At 39.4% G+C, this 19,059-nt stretch overlaps 2 protein-coding genes across 8 annotated transcripts; one reads left to right on the top strand and one right to left on the bottom strand.

The window, feature by feature from the left end:
* Positions 1–1,710: 1,710 nt before the first annotated feature.
* On the bottom strand, positions 1,711–11,206 carry LOC114569023 (BUB3-interacting and GLEBS motif-containing protein ZNF207). Of its 6 annotated transcripts, none has more exons than XM_028598781.1 (12): positions 10,204–10,932; positions 9,644–9,770; positions 9,430–9,568; positions 9,167–9,349; positions 8,530–8,605; positions 8,362–8,432; positions 8,064–8,218; positions 7,780–7,872; positions 4,764–4,985; positions 4,410–4,548; positions 3,385–3,572; positions 1,711–3,136 (listed from the first exon to the last, which is right to left on the bottom strand). In XM_028598781.1, the coding sequence occupies exons 1-11, from the start codon at positions 10,242–10,244 to the stop codon at positions 3,409–3,411; spliced, it is 1,410 nt and encodes a 469-aa protein (XP_028454582.1). In that variant the 5' UTR covers positions 10,245–10,932; the 3' UTR covers positions 1,711–3,136; positions 3,385–3,408. The 6 variants fall into 6 exon arrangements, with proteins under 6 accessions (XP_028454582.1, XP_028454584.1, XP_028454581.1 ...); XM_028598783.1 differs by lacking the exon at positions 1,711–3,136 and adding an exon at positions 11,046–11,206 and having other exon boundaries at positions 3,287–3,572; positions 10,204–10,398; XM_028598780.1 differs by lacking the exon at positions 1,711–3,136 and having other exon boundaries at positions 3,287–3,572; positions 10,204–10,398; positions 10,679–10,932.
* Positions 10,128–16,773, top strand: c15h17orf75 (chromosome 15 C17orf75 homolog). Of its 2 annotated transcripts, XM_028598786.1 has the most exons (10): positions 10,128–11,180; positions 11,625–11,699; positions 12,084–12,209; positions 12,492–12,620; positions 13,579–13,639; positions 13,726–13,845; positions 14,231–14,295; positions 14,446–14,585; positions 14,673–14,776; positions 15,135–16,773. In XM_028598786.1, the coding sequence occupies exons 1-10, from the start codon at positions 11,038–11,040 to the stop codon at positions 15,348–15,350; spliced, it is 1,179 nt and encodes a 392-aa protein (XP_028454587.1). In that variant the 5' UTR covers positions 10,128–11,037; the 3' UTR covers positions 15,351–16,773. The 2 variants fall into 2 exon arrangements, with proteins under 2 accessions (XP_028454587.1, XP_028454588.1); XM_028598787.1 differs by lacking the exon at positions 11,625–11,699.
* Positions 16,774–19,059: the final 2,286 nt, after the last annotated feature.

Below are 19,059 nucleotides of genomic sequence, written 5' to 3'. Positions count from 1 at the left end.
CACCAAGGCCAGTGAGTGAGCACAACATTCTTAACTCAACTGTCAAGTTCACTCGTCAGACGCAACACTAAAAAATATTCTAGATATCTATAGGTTCTCATTAGATTTCACAGGCGACCACAGAATTTAACTTCTTTGTATGCCACCGTCATTAATTCAAGTAAGACTTGAAATACATTTCTTTAATCAAAATACATTTGACCAGCTTAACTAACGGTAGAAAGGTTTTCCTCTTCAGTGTGTTTTTTTTATTTATTTTTTTTTGTCTGCAATGACTGCATTTGACAGCTTATAAATATGGCGATGATCAGACAAATGGAAGGAAAATTACAGGCAGATTGCAGACGTGCAAGATTTATTAACAAAGTGTAACTGTGCTGCAAAATTGTGTCTGGAATTACTTATCGCACTATCCCTCTAAAAATCATACCATTGGTTCTATTGACAGCCTAGTCTATGCTCATAACACACCATTCTAATTATGAGTAACTGAGTACAAAGACATAAAGAGTTTAGGAACTGGTTTATTTAAAAATAAAAAAAACAGTATACATTCAGACAGTGGCGCATTCATCACAAATCAAATCCAGTTCTTTGAGGGACTGATCCTAAAATAAATATTCATGATGAAGCTGCAATGTTTCACTCAACTTAAAACCAGAAAAACCTTTTCCAAAGCTTTAATAACTACAAGCTGATGAAAATGTATATTTTCATTTAACTGTATTATTTAGCAGATACAAGTGTTCAATATTAACTGAAAATTAGAATACATTCCAGACTTTGATTGGGGTGATCCAAGTGGGACACTCACTTATACAGGTGGCATGTAAGGTGCGCAGGTGAACACACAAATGCATGTCAGAATAGCCTGAACATTCTGTTATCCAATACTCTTATCTACTTTAATTACTAACATTACAGTGTCTTACAGGTTCTGACATTCCTCTGTTTTTAAAATGTTTATTTCTAAATGTAGGCTACATACAACAGAAAACAATGCACATTCAAAAGTCCAAGTATAAAGTACCAACAATTAAAATGAATCAGCCTGCATGGACAATACTGTATCAACAATAGTGTATTAACAACTTCCAATTTCCAGCAAAATACAAACTAAGGTACCGCCCCTAACCTGGCGCATTGGGTGACCTGTGCCACTCCCTGGACACGGCCCTGTTGGCACATTAAACAGAAGTGATGAACCCATACTTACCAGTGAAGACTCTCCTTTTGATACTCAAGTAAAGCATTAAATCATTAGTTTAAATGGAGGTCATTCCCATCAAAAACTATAGATGCTGATCACATTAAAGTGATGGTTCGGAGTAATTTCACCCTAGGGTCCTTTGCACCATGACCTCGAGCCAAACACCCCCCCAGAAGCTTTTTTCAGCTGGGTCTAACAGTGGGAGAGTTAGCGTAGAGTAGCGTTATCAGCTGAATAGCTTAGTGCAGGGGCTAATGGACCCACGTTTGTATCTCGTAAATGACCCCGTTTTATGAGTACATAACCTATTTGTACTACAGTAGACGTTTGGTATCATTTCGGGCATTATTTGTGGGGTCATTTACGAGATACAAACGTGGGTCCATTAGCCCCTGCGCTAAGCTATTCAGCTGATAACGCTGCTACGCTAACTCTCCCAATGTTAGAACCAGCTGAAAAAAAGCTTCTGGGGGGGTGTTTGGCTCGAGTTCATGGTGCAAAGGACCCTAGGGTGAAATTACTCCGAACCATCATTTTAAGAGGAACTAGTGGAAAGAAATGTGTTGCACACTCATGTTTTCTGCCCCAAATTATTCTTCAATCATATTGAATGATTGGCTGCTATAAATGTAGAATGCTTAATTATTATGGGCTCATTTTGTTTTAAAAATAAAAAAAGGTGACAGCGATAACATCTAATTGTGTGAGCACACAAAACACAGGTTAATGGAAGTTAAAATTACAGCAGTGGTACTTACAGCTTTAACTAACCTGTTACTCGTAGGGATTCGCCTTCATGTAAGTAGTTAAACTCAAATGATCAAGTGAGGACAGCTGATGAAACAAACAGGATTAAGTAGTAAAGAAATTTTCACATTCATATGAAAAGGCATTTGTTCATCACAAACCTCCCAACAAACATTTAATGTATTTATGGCTGTTTGTGACAGACTTTTGACCAAGCTTTAATATTTTAGGCAGTAAATTGCTGTTGACTGTAGGACTAGTTATTATAAAAAGCTTCTTAAGGAATACGGTTTCATTTAAAAGCTCCATACTTTCAGTATAAAGTTATTAAATGAAAACTGAGCTTCCTGATGCTCTCACCAACCAAGAATGGAGGATACAGGTTCAATGACACATTAGAGGTTAACAATCAAGAACATAATTTACATGCCTGAAGAAAATGGTGCCTAAACGCAACAACACAAACAAGGGCCTTCACCAAACTTGCTGCAAGTTTGGGGACATTGAGATCCAACAGCGTGTAAGCTGTGAGGGCCCCTGGTAATGAATGAGAAGACAGAAAATGGTGAGACTTGCCTCAGGCTGAAACAGGGCTACACTGAGACAGGGCCTCAGCCAGTCCCCCATGGCATCGCTACAGGGAGAAGAGAAATCTGGGTTTTAGCGCTACAGCGACCCAGAATTATGCAGCTGTACAATGCACTTGCCACGTTCAGAGAATCAATAAAAATTAAAAATCAATATATTGTTTCTAGCCAAAAGAAAACATTTACCAACATATTTCAACTGGAGTACAAACCTGCAGTGACATCTCTTTTCCCACTAACATCCCGCAAAGAAGAGTCTTACATTTTTGCCACATTTTATTACAATACAGTTTTACAACAATACATATATCACTTCATTTAGTACTTCAACTATTTAAGGTTATGGGAGTACCTCTCCATTAAAACTATGCACATAAAACAGAATGAATGCATTAACAGTTATCTGAAGCCCTCACCAAACAAAGTTGGGGACACAAAGTCCAACAGCACTACGTGCTGTGAAGGCCTCACTGTTAAGCTTAGAACAGAAATGTATTTACATAAAACTTGCCTTGATAAAGGGTGGGTACTGCTCATGTAACTCCAGCGCCTTCACAACACTACGAACCATATCTACTATACTTCTATAAACCTGAATGAAACATGAGAAGGAAAAAAAAGCCACAGAACAGAGAGGGTTTGAAACAACAGTACATAGTCTTGGTTAGGTACAGTGTAAATACTTCCCATGCGCTCTGTGATTCTTTTGTTTGCTGTTTATTCAGTGTCTCTTCCTCATAGCTCAGTAGTAGAATAAACAGTACGTTGTGGTACTAAAATACCAATACTGGTTTGTCTACTAGCAGCTGAGGACATTAGAAAAGGGTTGAGTGTCCAAACCTATTGAAGAGAAGATGGCAGGCTTCAGTAGCGGGCTCCAGGAGACATGACAGAGGGTCTCATACCCATGGGTGGCCGTGGAGGGGCTCCCTGGTACCCTGGGGGAACCACAGGAGGGGCCTGTCCGTACGGAAGCATCCCTCCTGGCATGTAGCCTGGCAGCCCCTGGGGAGGACCACCGTACTGGCCTGCGAAAACATGGGTTTGTTGGCTTTTTATTACAAAAAACAGCAAATACTATATGGCAGTCATCAAGACAGTTGTATGATTAGAGTTAATTGTGTGAGGATTAAAGTACTGTGCATTGTCAAGCTAACACTGTATTCGTTAAATTCTTTAATTACACTGACGACAGACTTTGGCTGATGGGAGGCGTCCACACTGGTTTGGTTTTCAGCCACTTTTATATTTGTTTTCCCAGTCATAATTACAACGTGGACGTTGACGTGAACACTATTTACAAGTTGGGAACCCTGTAATTACGATACGACATGAATGCAGCATTAGGCCCAGTGGGGTTTCAAGCTAAAGGTTATCCGCGGCATGCTAACATGCTGATGCTAAGCAGCTATGTTTACCATGTTCACTATCTTAGTTTAGCATGCTAACATTTTCTAATTAGCACTAAACAAAGTATGGCTGAGGCTGATGTAAATGTCAGTTTAGCAAGTAATTGGTCACTAACCAAAGTATTGGACAATTTGAAGTTTGCCCTGATGATGGCGCTATAGGTTAAGTCAGGGGATCAGCAAAGTCATTAGGATTCATCCATTGGGAACCACGAATCTCAAACCATTCATTAGTTGTTAGAGATATTTCCATCTGCACTAAAGTGGTGAAACAACATCATTGCCATCCCTAAAGACATGCCGCTGTCACACATTTCATTCAAGGTAAGTTATACCATTTATTAAGAAATCTTTTATATAATGACACAGAGGGATCCTTGTCCTAGAGTAGACAGCTCTGGTTAAAAGACCAACAAAATGTAAAGTATTTCTCAACTAGAGGCAGACGGGGTATACCAGGTATGGAATGCCTCATGCTGGGCTGCTGAGGAGCCATCATGCCACCCACAGAACCCGCTGACGGGGAAGCAGCACTGTTCTGGCCTGGGCGGAGAATACTGCGCTGGTACCTCTGCAGCTGAGCGCGCAACTCTTCCTACAAGACACAGAAAGAAAACGAGGCGCAATAATTTGATGCTAAAACTCTCTAGCTCCACCAGGAGAAATAAACAAGAACATTTTTTTTTTTTTTTTATTCAAGAAAAGCCATTTATTGTCTTTAATGTAAACAGAGAGTATGACTTAAGCTATGATTAACAGCTAGTTACTGTAAAAACTATAAATAAAAGACAGGGCAGCTGGACTACTTACCAGTGAGATATCCTCATCAGGGTGGATCAACTTACTGGTTGCACTGGAGGTGGTGAGGGTGGCAGGCTTACTGGTCACAGTAGAGGGAGGTTTGGAGACCGTACTGCTGCCAGCATTGGTGCTGGCCACAGCTACGGTGGCCTGAGTGTAGGCCGGGAATGTGGGCTTTGAGGGATCAGAGGAGGTAGAGGAAGGAGGGTGGGGGGACCCTGACTGCAGACTCTAGAGGGGGGAGAGAAGAAAACACATTAGAGAGACTCTGCTGAAAGGCATTTACATTTCACAGGGGACACACTTTTAGTCATACTTTGAGGTTACTCCCATTCTTGAGTTTACATGTAGTAATTTGAAGCTGGCATTAATGCTACTGTTTGTACACAGGCTTAAGATGGATTGGTCTGGAATATTCCATTAATGGTTGCATCTCCACTTTTTCTTTTCTTTACAGTGTCAGTTCACCCAAAATAAATAGTAATAATACTTTGTCACTTTCCCCTTAGTAAAGCCAAGCAGTAAATAAATAGACAATCAACATGATTGCACCTACATTTTCCCAATGTAGTACAAGTTAGTAGGTTTGGTTTCAGAAGTGCTTGGGACATTAAATATGTGGAAGCTATTTCATGTGTTTATATATTTTAGAAATACATTAAATTGCAGTATTATTAAAACCTTTTCCTGAAGAGATCTGATACTTTATGGTAGATAATATTGTATTTGGTCCTTTAAAACAAAGAGCCCTGTCTTTTACTGCCTTATCTTTGACAATAAACACTGACTATAAATAACTTTTAAACAGAAAAACATGCAGAGGAGTTGCAGTATTTTACTGCATTACAGGGTTTTTTCCGATTGCTAAATGACAGTGGGCACAACTGGAGCCACATGTGAAAAACTCTGACCGCAGTCTGCACAGCAGCAGTTGTGCACCAAACTCGTTTGTTTTTCATTACTTGAACTCTATACACCTATAACATGGCTTTAACCACAACCTTCACAACACTAAATTTACAGCACTTTGTTCAAATGCTAAGCACTGCTGTCAAAAGTGTTAACCACACATTCAAAACAGAATAGATTTCAAACACTGCTGATTGCAATTTCAGCTAGCCTAAGCAGGTGTCTTGTTTTAGACTAGTTAGTGAATACATACTGTGTATAGGGAAAGCTCAAAATACACAAAATAAGAATGAAACGGTTATACACTGTACCGTTCAAGAGAAACAGTGAAGAGGTCAAACAGGTATATGTCCAGGTAAGATGTCTGAGGTTACATACACAGCTATAAAAAAACACTACCTTTACTAGAGTACAACTGTGACTTACTGTTTTTCAGAAAGTAATGGAGGTGGAAGCAATGGAAACACCACATTTATTTTTTTTTCAGAAAGTAATGGAGGTGGAAGCAATGGAAACACCACATTTATTTTTATTTATAGATGATGCAGGTGCATGGCAAGAGAATGATGACGGTAAGAGGCAGGGTTGGTCACACTATTCCTTGTTACTATTACGTACCTTTAGTTTGTAACTTTTTTTTTTACCAGTAATTACATAAATTACTATAGACAACATAAATATAGTGAAGTCACTTACATTATTCAAACTGTAAACATTAAAAGTTTCTCATTTCTGTATTGGTGTTTGATGCTTGTGTTTTTACTCTGTGTTGTCTCGGTGAAGATTGTTCAAAGTGTTTCACTGCACTGAGCCTGTTTTGAGACGTGAAGAGTTGTGTTGTGGTTTGGCAGGTGATGTGAACTGTTGAGCTCAGGTGACTTTTGGTAATGCAGACTGTGGTTAGAGTTTGGCACATGTGGCTTCAGTTGACCACTGTCGTTTAGCAATCAAAAAAAACTGTTAAATAGTGCAAGCAGGTCTTCCTTTCAGGCTGCAGGTACAACCTCCACCAATCAAAGGGTTGAGCAGTAGCTCGAGAGGTAAAAACCAGGGCAACAAAAGTCTGCATGTCACTAACTGCCACTTAACTCTAATAACTAATTAAAAGCGGCCTAGATGAACATGTCAACATTTTGATATTGGCAGCTGGACAGTACGGGGACTGTGTTCAAATGCAAACCCTAAAAGCCTCAAGTGGAAATTACAACCTAGCCACAGTACAGCCAAGAAATATACTGCGGTCAAGCTCGATGCTACTCATATCTCCGTGGTCAAACCAGGTGCCGCTAAAGTGGGAGACAGACACCGGCAGAGCAGAGCGAAGATTCGGTGAGCAAAGTTGACGTAGCAACGTTGCTCGCAACACAATCTCTGGAAAATTATTTTAATAAAGACATGATAATGCGAAAAATATCCACCAGTCCAGAACGCAGGACCGTCTTCCTGTATTTACATACTTGCTCCTGCCCCAGACAAATCTGACCAATGTGAAGGTTTTTGCGTGGTTTGTATTGATGCATTTTGGTTCAACGCATTTTTCTCTGTGTGAAACAAAACCGAAACAAGGGGGAAACGCTCCAAGTTTTACAAACGCATCAACTGATTCAGACCAGAGCAAACGAACTACAGGTGTGAAGAAGCCCTTAGTTATCTCTGTAACATGTTAACAACACTGTTGTTTCACACGTGGGAGAGTAACCCTATAAAGTATGACTAAAGTTGAATATATTTCCTCAGGTCTGCAAGAAAACAGATCCAAAAGAGCATGCTGTGCTATAGTGCCCTATAGCAGTTCAGAAATAAGAAGCCCAATTTTCAAATCTGCATAATTCTCCATTTTCTGATTTTGTTGAGGTGATTAAACAAATGTTTCAGTCATATTCTATCAATGCAGATTTGTAGCTAAAGCAAACAAAAGGCATGTTGCTGTACATTTAAAAAAAGTAAAAGTATTTTCTACCCCACACATGGTTGGATTTCATAATTTCTTTCTTTGGCAAATCAAATAGAACTAATCTGCCCAAGTACATCACAGCAAGCAAACTATACACAATTGTGTGCATGCCACTTGTAAAGCTGCACGTTGTCAGAGTAGAGCAGGGAAAAAGCTGCATACTTGTGACGTGACAGGGAACAGAGCTTTAGGGGAGGCGGACTGAGAGTCTGCACTGGATGAGCCTGCATTTGTACTTGCAACACGACTGCCCATCTGCAGCACAGGAAAAGAGTAAAGAATAGAAATGTAAATAAAATAATTCTTCATTTAAAAGAATTGCTGGGTAAATTCTCTTTTTTATCCCATATTCAACAGGAGAAGGTATTGTTCTGCCCCATCAAAGTGCTGAGGGAGATGAAAAGTGTTAAACAAAGTGGTAAAAAGTGGTGTCATAAAGATTTTACCTGTCCAGCAATGGGAAAAAGAGGCTTTGTTACATCAGGCTGGCCTGAGGGGACAGTGGCAGCAGGGACAGCAGGTCTAGTCAGCATGTTTGCAGCAGGGGGAACCTGAGCCATGTGTGTGATGCCTGGACGGTGGCCCACAGGAGGTGGCATGCCTGACACCAGCAGAACAAGTACATTACATAAGGTAACAAGTAAAGCCTCACCACAGCAGTGTTACAACAATATTTACAAACTTTCATTTATGAAATAATTTTAAATTAATAATTTCACATTAAGGAATTACGCAGCGCATTACCTGGTGGCACACCTGGCATCATTGGTGGCATCCCTGGACCTGGAGGCATCATCCCGCCCATTGGTATCATCCTAAATACATGAGGGAAAATCCCCATGTTTTAAAATATCAAGATATAATGAGGACTGGATTAATAGGAAACTAAAAACTGTATTAATAAACATTTACCCTGGAGGCATTCCTGGCATTACGGGGGGCATTCCTGGCATCATTGGTGGCACACCTGGCATCATTGGGGGAATTCCTAAAACAAAGAGATTAATTAAACTCAAGTGGGATACCATGTCCCCAAACAGTTTATGTATTTTATATTAAGCATGCTTTTGTTAACATCAACAATCCTATTTTAACATGGCATAAACAATACCTGAATTTAAAGTTTAAATTGCATGTAATTAATATTTTAGGACATGTGAGGCTATGGCTATATTATAAAAGGGAGAATTCTTAATTTAATCACAGTATTAAAACACATTTATAGTTATTTACACCTTGATCAAACTTTGACTATCAAGAGATTTGGAAACATTTTAGAAAAATGCAATGCAATCAATGTGCTTGAAAAACATCTATCTGTCTGAATATAGTCTCATGTGTAGCTGTAAAAAGAACAGCCTGAAGCAGAGCAGATAGGGAAAATTGAAAGAATATACAGCACGAGGGTAAACCATGTCAGCAATGGGTTTGACGTTAAATGTTGGACTTACTTTGTAAACAGCATGATACAAAAACAGTGTGTTTATGAAAAGCTCTATAGTTAGCTGATTGCAGTTGCAGTGAAGTCGCCTTTTTTATGTTTTCTTACCTGAGTAGCTGCCTGGTGGTATCCCTGAAGCAGCAGAGCCAGGGGGCATGCCAGGCTGGGTCATAGGGGGTATGTAACCTGCCTGTGGCTGGCCTGCAGCAGGCTGCTGGAAGGAAGGACCAGGCTCGTCATCTTCATCATACTCATCAGAGTCATCCTGGTTCTGCTTTTTCTTTTGAGTCTCTGAAAAAAGAGAAGAGCACAATAAGTCTCTAGAATAGACCATAACAATAAGTTCATTTAAAATATGTTGGCGCCAATACCTTGGTTCTTTTGTTCTAGCACTCTTCTTCTCTCTTCCATGTCTTTTTCGGGAATACCCTCCATGCCATATATTTCCAGCTCAATATCAGTTCTTCCAGGTATTGCATTGGGGACTCCATCAATGGTCTCTTTATGTACCTATGATACATATGATAAAGTGAGGTATTTTTCCTATACAAACGACTTTTATTTGATTTTATGAAGTTTCCTCACCTGCATACAGTGAATTGCAAGCCCAGGGCCAGTGTACAGCTTTTTATGACAGATGTGGCACTTGAAATGTTTGGCCTTCTGATGCTGAATGAGAATCTTTTCATCATCAAAATCTCTGTTGCAGTACCTGAGATTATGATTTAGGAAACCCTTCTCAAATACTCGATAATTATAATGCTATTTTACAGCTGGACGTGTCGTACATTTGTTTACTCAAAAACTCCGTGCTTGCTAACAACACATTACAGGATATCAGAAACCGACAACGCCTGACTTAATATTCTGTCATGGTATTTCCTTCAGAACTGACCATTCAACTAAAGCAACACCGACAACAAGTTTAAAATCATCTGACATGCTGGCAACATAATTGTGAGCGTGCTAACGTTACACAGCTGTTATTGTTGTTATTACAACGTTAAGAAGCGTATGTTAACATACAGTTAACCTTAACGTTAGCTTAACTTTAGTAAACAGAGGATATGGCTGTCTAATATAGACACAGGTCTTGATATGACCAAGATTACGTTATAACACTAGCTAAATATGGAAAAGGATACCAGCACCAAGGCTTCATTTGCTTTTTCTTCTTTCTTCCCATGATTTCTGTAATACTAACGTTATTTCAGTGAAGTAAACCAGCTAACACACCGACCAGAAGAGAACAACTGGGGATATTGAAAATGGCGTCGGGTCTGGTCTGGTCTCAAGCCCATAGACAAGCCCCACAACACACGCCATCTGGTGGTCCAAAACTATATTGGTTTAAGGAAAGTATATTGGACTATTCAGTTGTACTATAATCCTTTGTTTGCTTTTACTACTAACGTTATTAAACGGACATTCGAATCCACGCTACAACCACTTTTACCATATTTCTTTCAGCCAATCAGCTCTTACGTTAGCTAGCTACAATATTGCAAATGTGTACTAGCTAGCGATAGCTAACTTTAGGCTAACGTTAGCTAACGGTACATAGATTCACAATTCATACCATTGCAAGCTAACAATTTAATTGATAAGTATAAAACTAACCTAATATTTACACAGCCAATTTAAAGACAAACACTTCGTCATAAACAACACTAAACGCTAGACCAAAGACCTTCAGGAACGAAACGTGCCCAGTACCAGAGATACTGGTATTCACAGTCGGACACTATTATGGTTGGACACAGAGTACCGCGCATGCGTACAAGGCACATAAACGACAACTGGAACCTTTGACACTACTGCCGCAGTTACATATGCGATGTTACAATCTTAATATCAACCGGAGATCCCAGCGTCAATAACACCCGTCTACTAACATAGCACAGCTAAACAATATTAATACGTCATTGTTTTCTGTCATTTTAGCCGGCTGCTAGCTTGCTCCGTGCAGCAGTAGGATCATGTTTACCTCCCAAACCTCGTCCTTCCAGGAGTCAATTGACGTGGAAGAGAGAGATGACTTTGACAGCGAGGAAATTGCTGGATACAGCCAGAAAATTCAGCTGAACTGCTACTACACCATCTATCTTTATCAAGGCACAAGGTAATGGTCCATATTACCCTTCCTAGTTTCTGTTCTCTGTGAGATGACAGCTCTGTTACAACTTCTGTCACTCTCTAATATAACTAATATACATTTGCAGTTTTGCAATTGTCATAATATCATACTTGGTTTTATATTATTTTTTTTGTTGGAGTATATATTCACAGTAGCTTAGTTACCCTAATTCTAATACTATTGTAACCCTACAGGACATCACACTATTTCTACTCTTTCTTTTTTTTTCATAATACAACCAGCTCCCTGGTGCTTAATTAGTGTTTCTTTGTGTATCATTGCTTTAATTGTTATACAATCTATGATTCTTCCCTACTCCTAAAGCCCTTATGAGTTTCTGTAGTCCCAAAACTGCTGACACGTGAAGGTAAAACCAGATGTATACATTACAAACTAACTAGGTGATGAGTACACTGTCAATTGTCTTAGATCTGAGGCTTCTGGGGCAAATGTGGCGTGGAACCAGAGACGAACAGACTCCACAACAAGTCAGGATGACTTTAGGTAACAAAGGAGACATCCGCCTACCTTCTCGTTGCTCTCAGTGGTCGTTTGTCTTTGGCTTTCACTGTTGTGCATTGGTGTATCCACGGGCTGCAACAGACAGGACATCCAATCAACATGGAATCAATGCTGTTTTCATTTGTGATTTTGTTCTGATTGGTCATTGCTGTGCTGCTGCTGCTGCTTAATGTGTCTCCACTTCCACGTTTCAAGTGGAGTTGGCAAGTTACATCTATGTGACTCAGTTGTGTGTGTTGTGTTGGTTGTGTGGCTAATGCTCATCAGCTTTCTCCATCTGATCTCCATTGACTTGCGTGGCTTCCAATTTCTTCATTGCCTTCCCTGGCTGCTCATATCCATGCTGACATTCTTCTCTGCCCACAGCCTGACACTGATTGACAGCAGCCTGCCATCAGAGGCGGAACCTGAGCTGCGGACCTACATTTCAAGGAGGCTGAGCAAAGGTGCCCTGCTGGGAGGCATGGGCAACATCGCTACTGTGGAACTAAGGTAACAATTTTACATATTCCCTCACAACTTTTTGTTGTAATGATACATAAATACAAGGAGGGACACACTATTAAGGCTTCATGACAAAACAGCACAAGATCATGTTCATTCTTCTTGGACTGATGTAGCACATGCTTCAACATCATATTATAAATGGTGTCATAGTGGATGAAGTCTATTTTATTCCATCACAGCAATAATATTAATTAAGCTGCAAATGAAGGTTCAGAGGTGGACAAAATAAGTTGCTTAACACAAATCGGTTGATTATTTACTTCCCAGTATTCCAGAGCAGGCAGTCGGCTGCTACTGCTGTCTCCTGGAGCAGGAAAGGTCTCCTGAACAGCCTGATGCTGATGGAAACGGATACGTCATCTGCTTTATGGGCGGCTCTGAAAAAGGACTGAACTTATATCCTTTGCACTGTTGTCTATTGTATAGTGTTGTTATGAAACCAACCTTAGTTATAAGCATCATGCAAGGTCCTCCAACATTAAATGTATACATAATCCTTGTCCTTTCCTGGATTGTTGTTCCCTAGTTTTACCATATTATAATTACTTTGCTGAGGTCTGGGGAAACAACTATAAATGTTCATTATATATCTACTCACCAAAAAAGAACAATAAGGATTATTCACAACGCTGGGTATCACACTAACTCATTATTCTTACAGTCAAAATGATTACATTTTTTAGATCTTGTAAAATATCAAACGCCGCAAATAATGTTCAAGGCTAGAAATATGCTATTACCGGGAAACATTCAAAACATATTCAGGATAGAGAGGGAGGTTATAGTTTAAGGGGGACATTCAATTTCAAAACAAGCAGTTTACAGACAACCAGGAAAAGTTTCTGCATTTCAGATTCTGGAGTAAAGCTATGGAACTGTCTACAGGTGGAACAAAAGCAATGTCCAAACATAAAGCAGTTTAAAATTTAAATAAAAAAAAAAATCGGGTATAAGGACATGGTTTTGACGGGTTACAGGGAGAAAGAACGGGGGTTGATTTTCAATAGGTGTTTTTTGGGGTTTCGTTTTAGTTTAGTTTATGTTCCTCTTTTTTTGTAAATAATTTATGTCAATTTGGAATTGATTTTGGTTAAGCAGGTAGAGTTCCCAATCTCTGAAGTGTGTTCACACAGGGGTGGGATTAAATAAGTGAATACTTCTTCCCACTCCTTTGTGGTGTTAAGAAGTTGTTATTATTATTCATTTATTGTCTTCTTATTTGTTGTTATTTATTTGTTTTGTTTTATTTCTTGTCTGCTGTTCTTTACATATTCGAAATAAAATCAATCAATCAATCAAAACAAACTTTGTAACAAGAAACGGGAAATAGTTTCAATTCCTTGACCCAATGCACATTTAGATTAGAGCTTGATAAATATGTCCAAGGCCTTCATAGCAGTCTGCAAACCCCAGAGGTATGTAATAGGAATGTAATAACAGTGTCATGAAGACATATTTGCCATTACATTATTAATGCAATATTGATTTGTGCGTGCGTCAGCTGCAGAACCTTGAGACAGAGGTGCGCCCCTATCTGAGCCAGTGGTACGAGGAGTCTGTGATGCACATTTATCGGGTGGTGCAGCTGGTCCAAAGCAACATCAGCTTTTTGCTGCATGCTGTGAGTATTTTTTACCTCTAGAGTATGTCCAAAAAAATAGAGTGAACAGCTTCTCTCTGCTGTGATGACATAATAGAAAGTGAAACTTAACAGTGAGGTATGAAGAGTATTGTTAGCAAATTGTACTGGTTTGAGCCATAGCAAAGGGGTCCAAGCCTCAGTAAGTTACATCACAACTATCTGGATGCATATAATGCATCCTTGGTAAGAGGGAGAGAAAGTATCAGTGTTTTTCAGGAAACTGTTAATTGAAATGCCCATTTACCCTATGCATTAAAATACCGCAATCCAATTGATTTATTTTGACATTTAAATTAAGCATGTGTGCAAGTTGTAAGTTTTCCACAGAACAATGCATTTCAGCCATTAAATGTTCTGTATACAGGCTCTGAATCACACACATGTGGAAGTCAATAATTCAGATGAGAGGACAAAGGCTGATGTGTCCAGGTGAGTTAGGCGACAGACTACACTAACATGTCTTTAAATCCCAAGACTGCAGACAGGTAGCAGTTCTGTTGTTTATTCCCATGTAGTACAGATTCTTTAGATTAGCCTTCCGTTTGTTAGCTGTTAAGTGTCTGTTGTACTCTGTACCAGGTTCATCAAAGCAGCCAGTTTGCAGGGTCTGTCCCAACAAGACACTACAACAGCTTCTCTGTGTAAGGCTATCTCAGAGGACACACACTCTGACCTGATCATAGATTGCTCCACCAGCCCACCCACACTCTTGAACACTGGTAAGTCATGACATACACTTGATGAGGAAACATTATTTTGTATCTTTGTCCTGTCTAAAAGTCTGATAAAGATGTTTTCTCCCCCAGTCAGTAATCGTTTCTGTGACAGCTGGATTCAGGCATTTCTAAATGCTGCAGAGCGTTGTAATCCTTTCCTGCTCAGACAGATTCTGGAAAACTTCAAACTTAAGGTAAACAAAATAACAAGTTTTCAGGTCCTAAAATTTCAATGACAGTTTTGTCATTGTCAAGTTGTCATGTGAATTTGAGTATAGGATACTTTTGTGTTTTGTGCACTTTAAAATTATACAGATGGAATAAGTTTTTGTTCATAGAGAAATTAAACAGTTAAAAAGTTTGACAACTTATCAAACAAATATATAGAAAATCCCACTAACCCACAAGATTGAAAAATGTTGGACAACAGCTCTCTACTCCAGATACACAGTAAAAAAATGTTTTTACTCTGCTGCAACTGTTCATCCAAATTGCTTCCCTTTTTTAAAAACTTGTTTCCTCCTCTCTATCAACCACCACTCCACTCCGCAGGCCATCCAGGACATGAACAGCCTGAAGCGTTTCGTGCGACAAGCAGAGATGAGTCACTACGCCCTGTTTCGCTGCTGCCAGTTCCTACAGGGCTGCGGAAATGGGGATGTGTTGCTGCAGAATGCCAGGGCGGAGCACAGCGACCTGCCTGAAGCCTGCAGCATCATCAGTGTCTTGGAGGAGTTCCTCAAAGAACAATCCCAGGCCCAGGCCTGATTCCATTACACCTAACTCCAAGTTGAGGGGCCTGGGTACCTTGTCTGTTGCTGGTAAGACAGTCTGCTCTTCCAGCCACAAAGCAGATAACCGATACAATTCTAAACCTAGCACTACATTCTATGTTTAACATTAGTTCCTCAAATAAAAGTTTAGCAGTGGGGGCATTTTGAATCTGTCATCTGTTAGCAGATTCAGAATTTAAATCTAAGTTATAGGTTCCCTGTGCTGGCACTTCTGCTTCTAAGATAGAGTGGTGGTCAGATCTGGAATATGTACTGTAAAACACTGACAACTGACACTCAGCTTCCATCAACCAAGGTTTATTGACTCTGTAACATCACTGAACTTATCTTAACAATTAAGGTTAGTTGCTAATTGGAGATGATGGTAAAATGAATTGACAAGGACCTCAGTGTGCGGATCAGTTTAGATCAAGTTGTTGAGTGGCATGTTCCCAATCTTTTTCCTTTTGCAATGTATGTGTTGCATGTTGAGTGTGGAACAATACTTTGAACCAAATATTATTGCTAGTGTTTTTGCTAACTGACAATGATCACAAAACAGAATTGATCCAAGCTAAAGCTTCTACTCATTGGAGTGGGATTTCTTTTGTTTTTACTTATTTAATATCCAAATATAATTTTGTGTGATTGTACTAGCTTTCTTTTGAGAAGAAACCCATTGAGGATGCACAAATCACATTTATGCGTTGCTTTTTACCTAGGCCTTGTGTGTGCTAAACATTCCAACCCAATACCTGCACTACAATATTATTTTTGTCTAATGAATACCGCTACTGTATGTACGTATGTCTATAAAGTGATATTAGATGTAAGTTTAATCCTTCTTTATTGATACAGTGTTGTAGATAGCGTAGTTTGTGGATAATAATTTTCTATTTACAAAATCCAAATAGCATTCACCAGCTAAATACATCATGAGAACAAAACAGTCACTATGTGACCGGTCACTCACTACATTTACTAAGCATTTGTTTGGTTTCAAAGGTTGTGCATAAATAATACCCACAGGAAAAAGTAGAAAATAAACATGTTGAAAAAAGTAGATGATGTATAACAGTACTCACAGTAAATGTTAGCATTCTTACGTTTTATTTTCCTTTCATTGTGTAACTGCAACAAGTTTTTGTATTCCATTGAACCCATAAAGGGTTTTAGAAACTCAAACCATTTCCATTCAAACCGGTCCAAAGTGTGTTATACAGCAATATGGTTGGTGGTGTACTATACTTTTAAACTGTGAAGAAAGTAAATGATGAATTTTCTTTTTTAACCAGTGTGACTGGCCCACAGTGCGTATATGTTGACATTTGTGCACAGCGTGTACTCTGTAGTTATAAATGACTAAGTTGTTCTTGGTCTTGAAGTAAATACTAAAATAAATACCACAGTTGAACCTATGTTTTGTGGTTTTGGATGTTGTCAAGCATATAAAAGTTTAACAAAGATGACAAACAACATTTGCACTCATTACATTTGTTTGTTTCACTCTAACCAGTAATATAATTAAACACAAAGCTATAAATGTTAGGCAGCAACAGTCTTCTGTGTCTGGTCCAAAAGTTACATGTATGGTGAGTTACTGCTACCCTCCGGTTTGCCACTTTTGTACTCAAACTGGACCTCATATCCTCCAGTAGACTTCGTCTTCCAGCTGCTCCTCTGCAACCACAAACAAACAGGTGAAGGCTTGAGATATAAAGATGAGAAAATGTTGCACATGTGGCTTCTGTTACATAAATCATTCTGTGTAAATTTAAGCAACTGTGGCTGTCTTATAAGAATTAGTGAGAAGACATGTTGACAAGGTGGAAAGCCACAATAACACGAAGCAGGATTTACCTAAAGTGTGATCAGGCATCCTTCTCAAAAGAGAGCTTGGTACATCATAGATGCTCTCTGTGGGGTCTGAGATGGATGTGAAAAAAACATTTGACATTTACGTTACCCATTCTTTTTAAATTATTTTGGTATAACTGAGTATTTGAAAGCAAGCCGCTGGTAAATAAACAAAAACAAAAAAAAAAAAAAAAGTATTCTCACTCGCATGTTCGGCAGACCTCCTGTAAGAGAGAGGAAAGTCATACACGCCCTCGTCCGTCTCTGTTGAAGCGCTGATCTCACATACCGCTGAAGAGACATATCATAACACATGATAGGGCCAGTTTGGACATTTGCAGTAAACATCATCATACTGTATGTTGATGTTAAAATAGTGATAGTACATTGTGTATATTTTTAAGATCATACTGGTTCTACGTGGTAAAATGTCATAGTCTCCTTCTGCATTGCTCAACCCGCTGGACCATTGTGGACTGTTGAGACTGTCACCTGAAAACAGAGTAGTTAGAACCATGTACAACTCAATTTAAGACTTGAATTTAAAAAAAGAATACTTGTCAAGTTGCAAACGGGCACATCAATGTAAAGTTAACTGTTGTAATGCTGGTAGCTACAGGCTGGCAGTGTGTTTTGCTGCATGGCCTCTTCACATTCTGGCTCCTCAGACAGGCAGATGGGGGAGGCGATGCTCTTGATCTTGTGGTGGACGTGGCCTGTAGGGGCAGAGAGGGGCCGAGCAGGCAGCAACTCCATTACACGCTCACTGTGTGAGGAGATGGGTGCGCTGCTGTTTAACCGCTCTCGCTGCTCACACACTTCATGCCTGAGGATTAGAGAAATGGTCAGCGCCTGGAACGTGGATTATAATTTTAAGTTAAAGTTCAGATCTGTCATGAAGGTGACATCCTTTTTTTACATACTGTGTGCTTCTGGAGTCTGAAACCCCAGAGGTAGAAAGATTCATTGCTTGCCATAGGAGTCCTACCCACTCTTTTCTGAGAGCTGCAGTCTCTGCTGCCTACACACAGACACACAGACACACAGACAGACACACAGACACACAGACAGACACACAGACAGACACACAGACAGACAGACAGACAGACAGACACACACACACACACACACACACACACACACAGTTGACTGGATATGGTTAAAGTTGCCCCCCTGAAACCAGACCTGTCCAACTCACAGCTTGCAGATTGATAACCTTTGTGGTTTTACCACAGTGGTGACTCACCAACAATTTCCTCTTTCCATTGGTCATGATGATCTCAAACATAAAGCGCTTGCTGTCAACTCTCTGGACCTCTCGCACCGACTGCACCTGGCCCAAGAGGTTAGACAGATAGACAGATACTGAGGGTACCTAACTAGAGCCAAAGCAACAGCAGTGGAGGAAGTACTCCAATATTTTGCTTAAGTAAACGTAGCAATACCACAGTGAGAAAAGCTACAAATAAACTGTACTTAGAAATACATTTATTCATGCTTTTAAAATGTAACTTAAAGTACATAAGTATCAGCATCAAAATATACTTTGGAAAAATATATATCATTAAGTAACGAATGACTGAATCTGTCAAATAAATGTCGTGGAGTATAAGCATGAAATGGAATTACTCAAGAACAATGACTTCAAAATTGTACTTAAGCACAGTACGTACTTCACTAAATGTATCAGTTTCTCTCATATATTAACAGTGATAAGTGGAGGACTTACTGTGTAAATGTAGTAATAGCCTCTCAAGTGTGCCTGTGAAGAGAGCTATGTCAACATAACTTTTGATTGTACTGTAACCATCCTTTAATTGATTTATATTTTGGCTTCAGCAATAAGA

This window comes from Perca flavescens, chromosome 15 (genome assembly GCF_004354835.1).
Source record: "Perca flavescens isolate YP-PL-M2 chromosome 15, PFLA_1.0, whole genome shotgun sequence".
NCBI classification, from domain to species: Eukaryota; Metazoa; Chordata; class Actinopteri; order Perciformes; family Percidae; genus Perca; species Perca flavescens.
The sequence above is the reverse complement of the archived record's forward strand: the minus strand, read 5'-3'. Positions and strand labels throughout refer to the sequence as shown.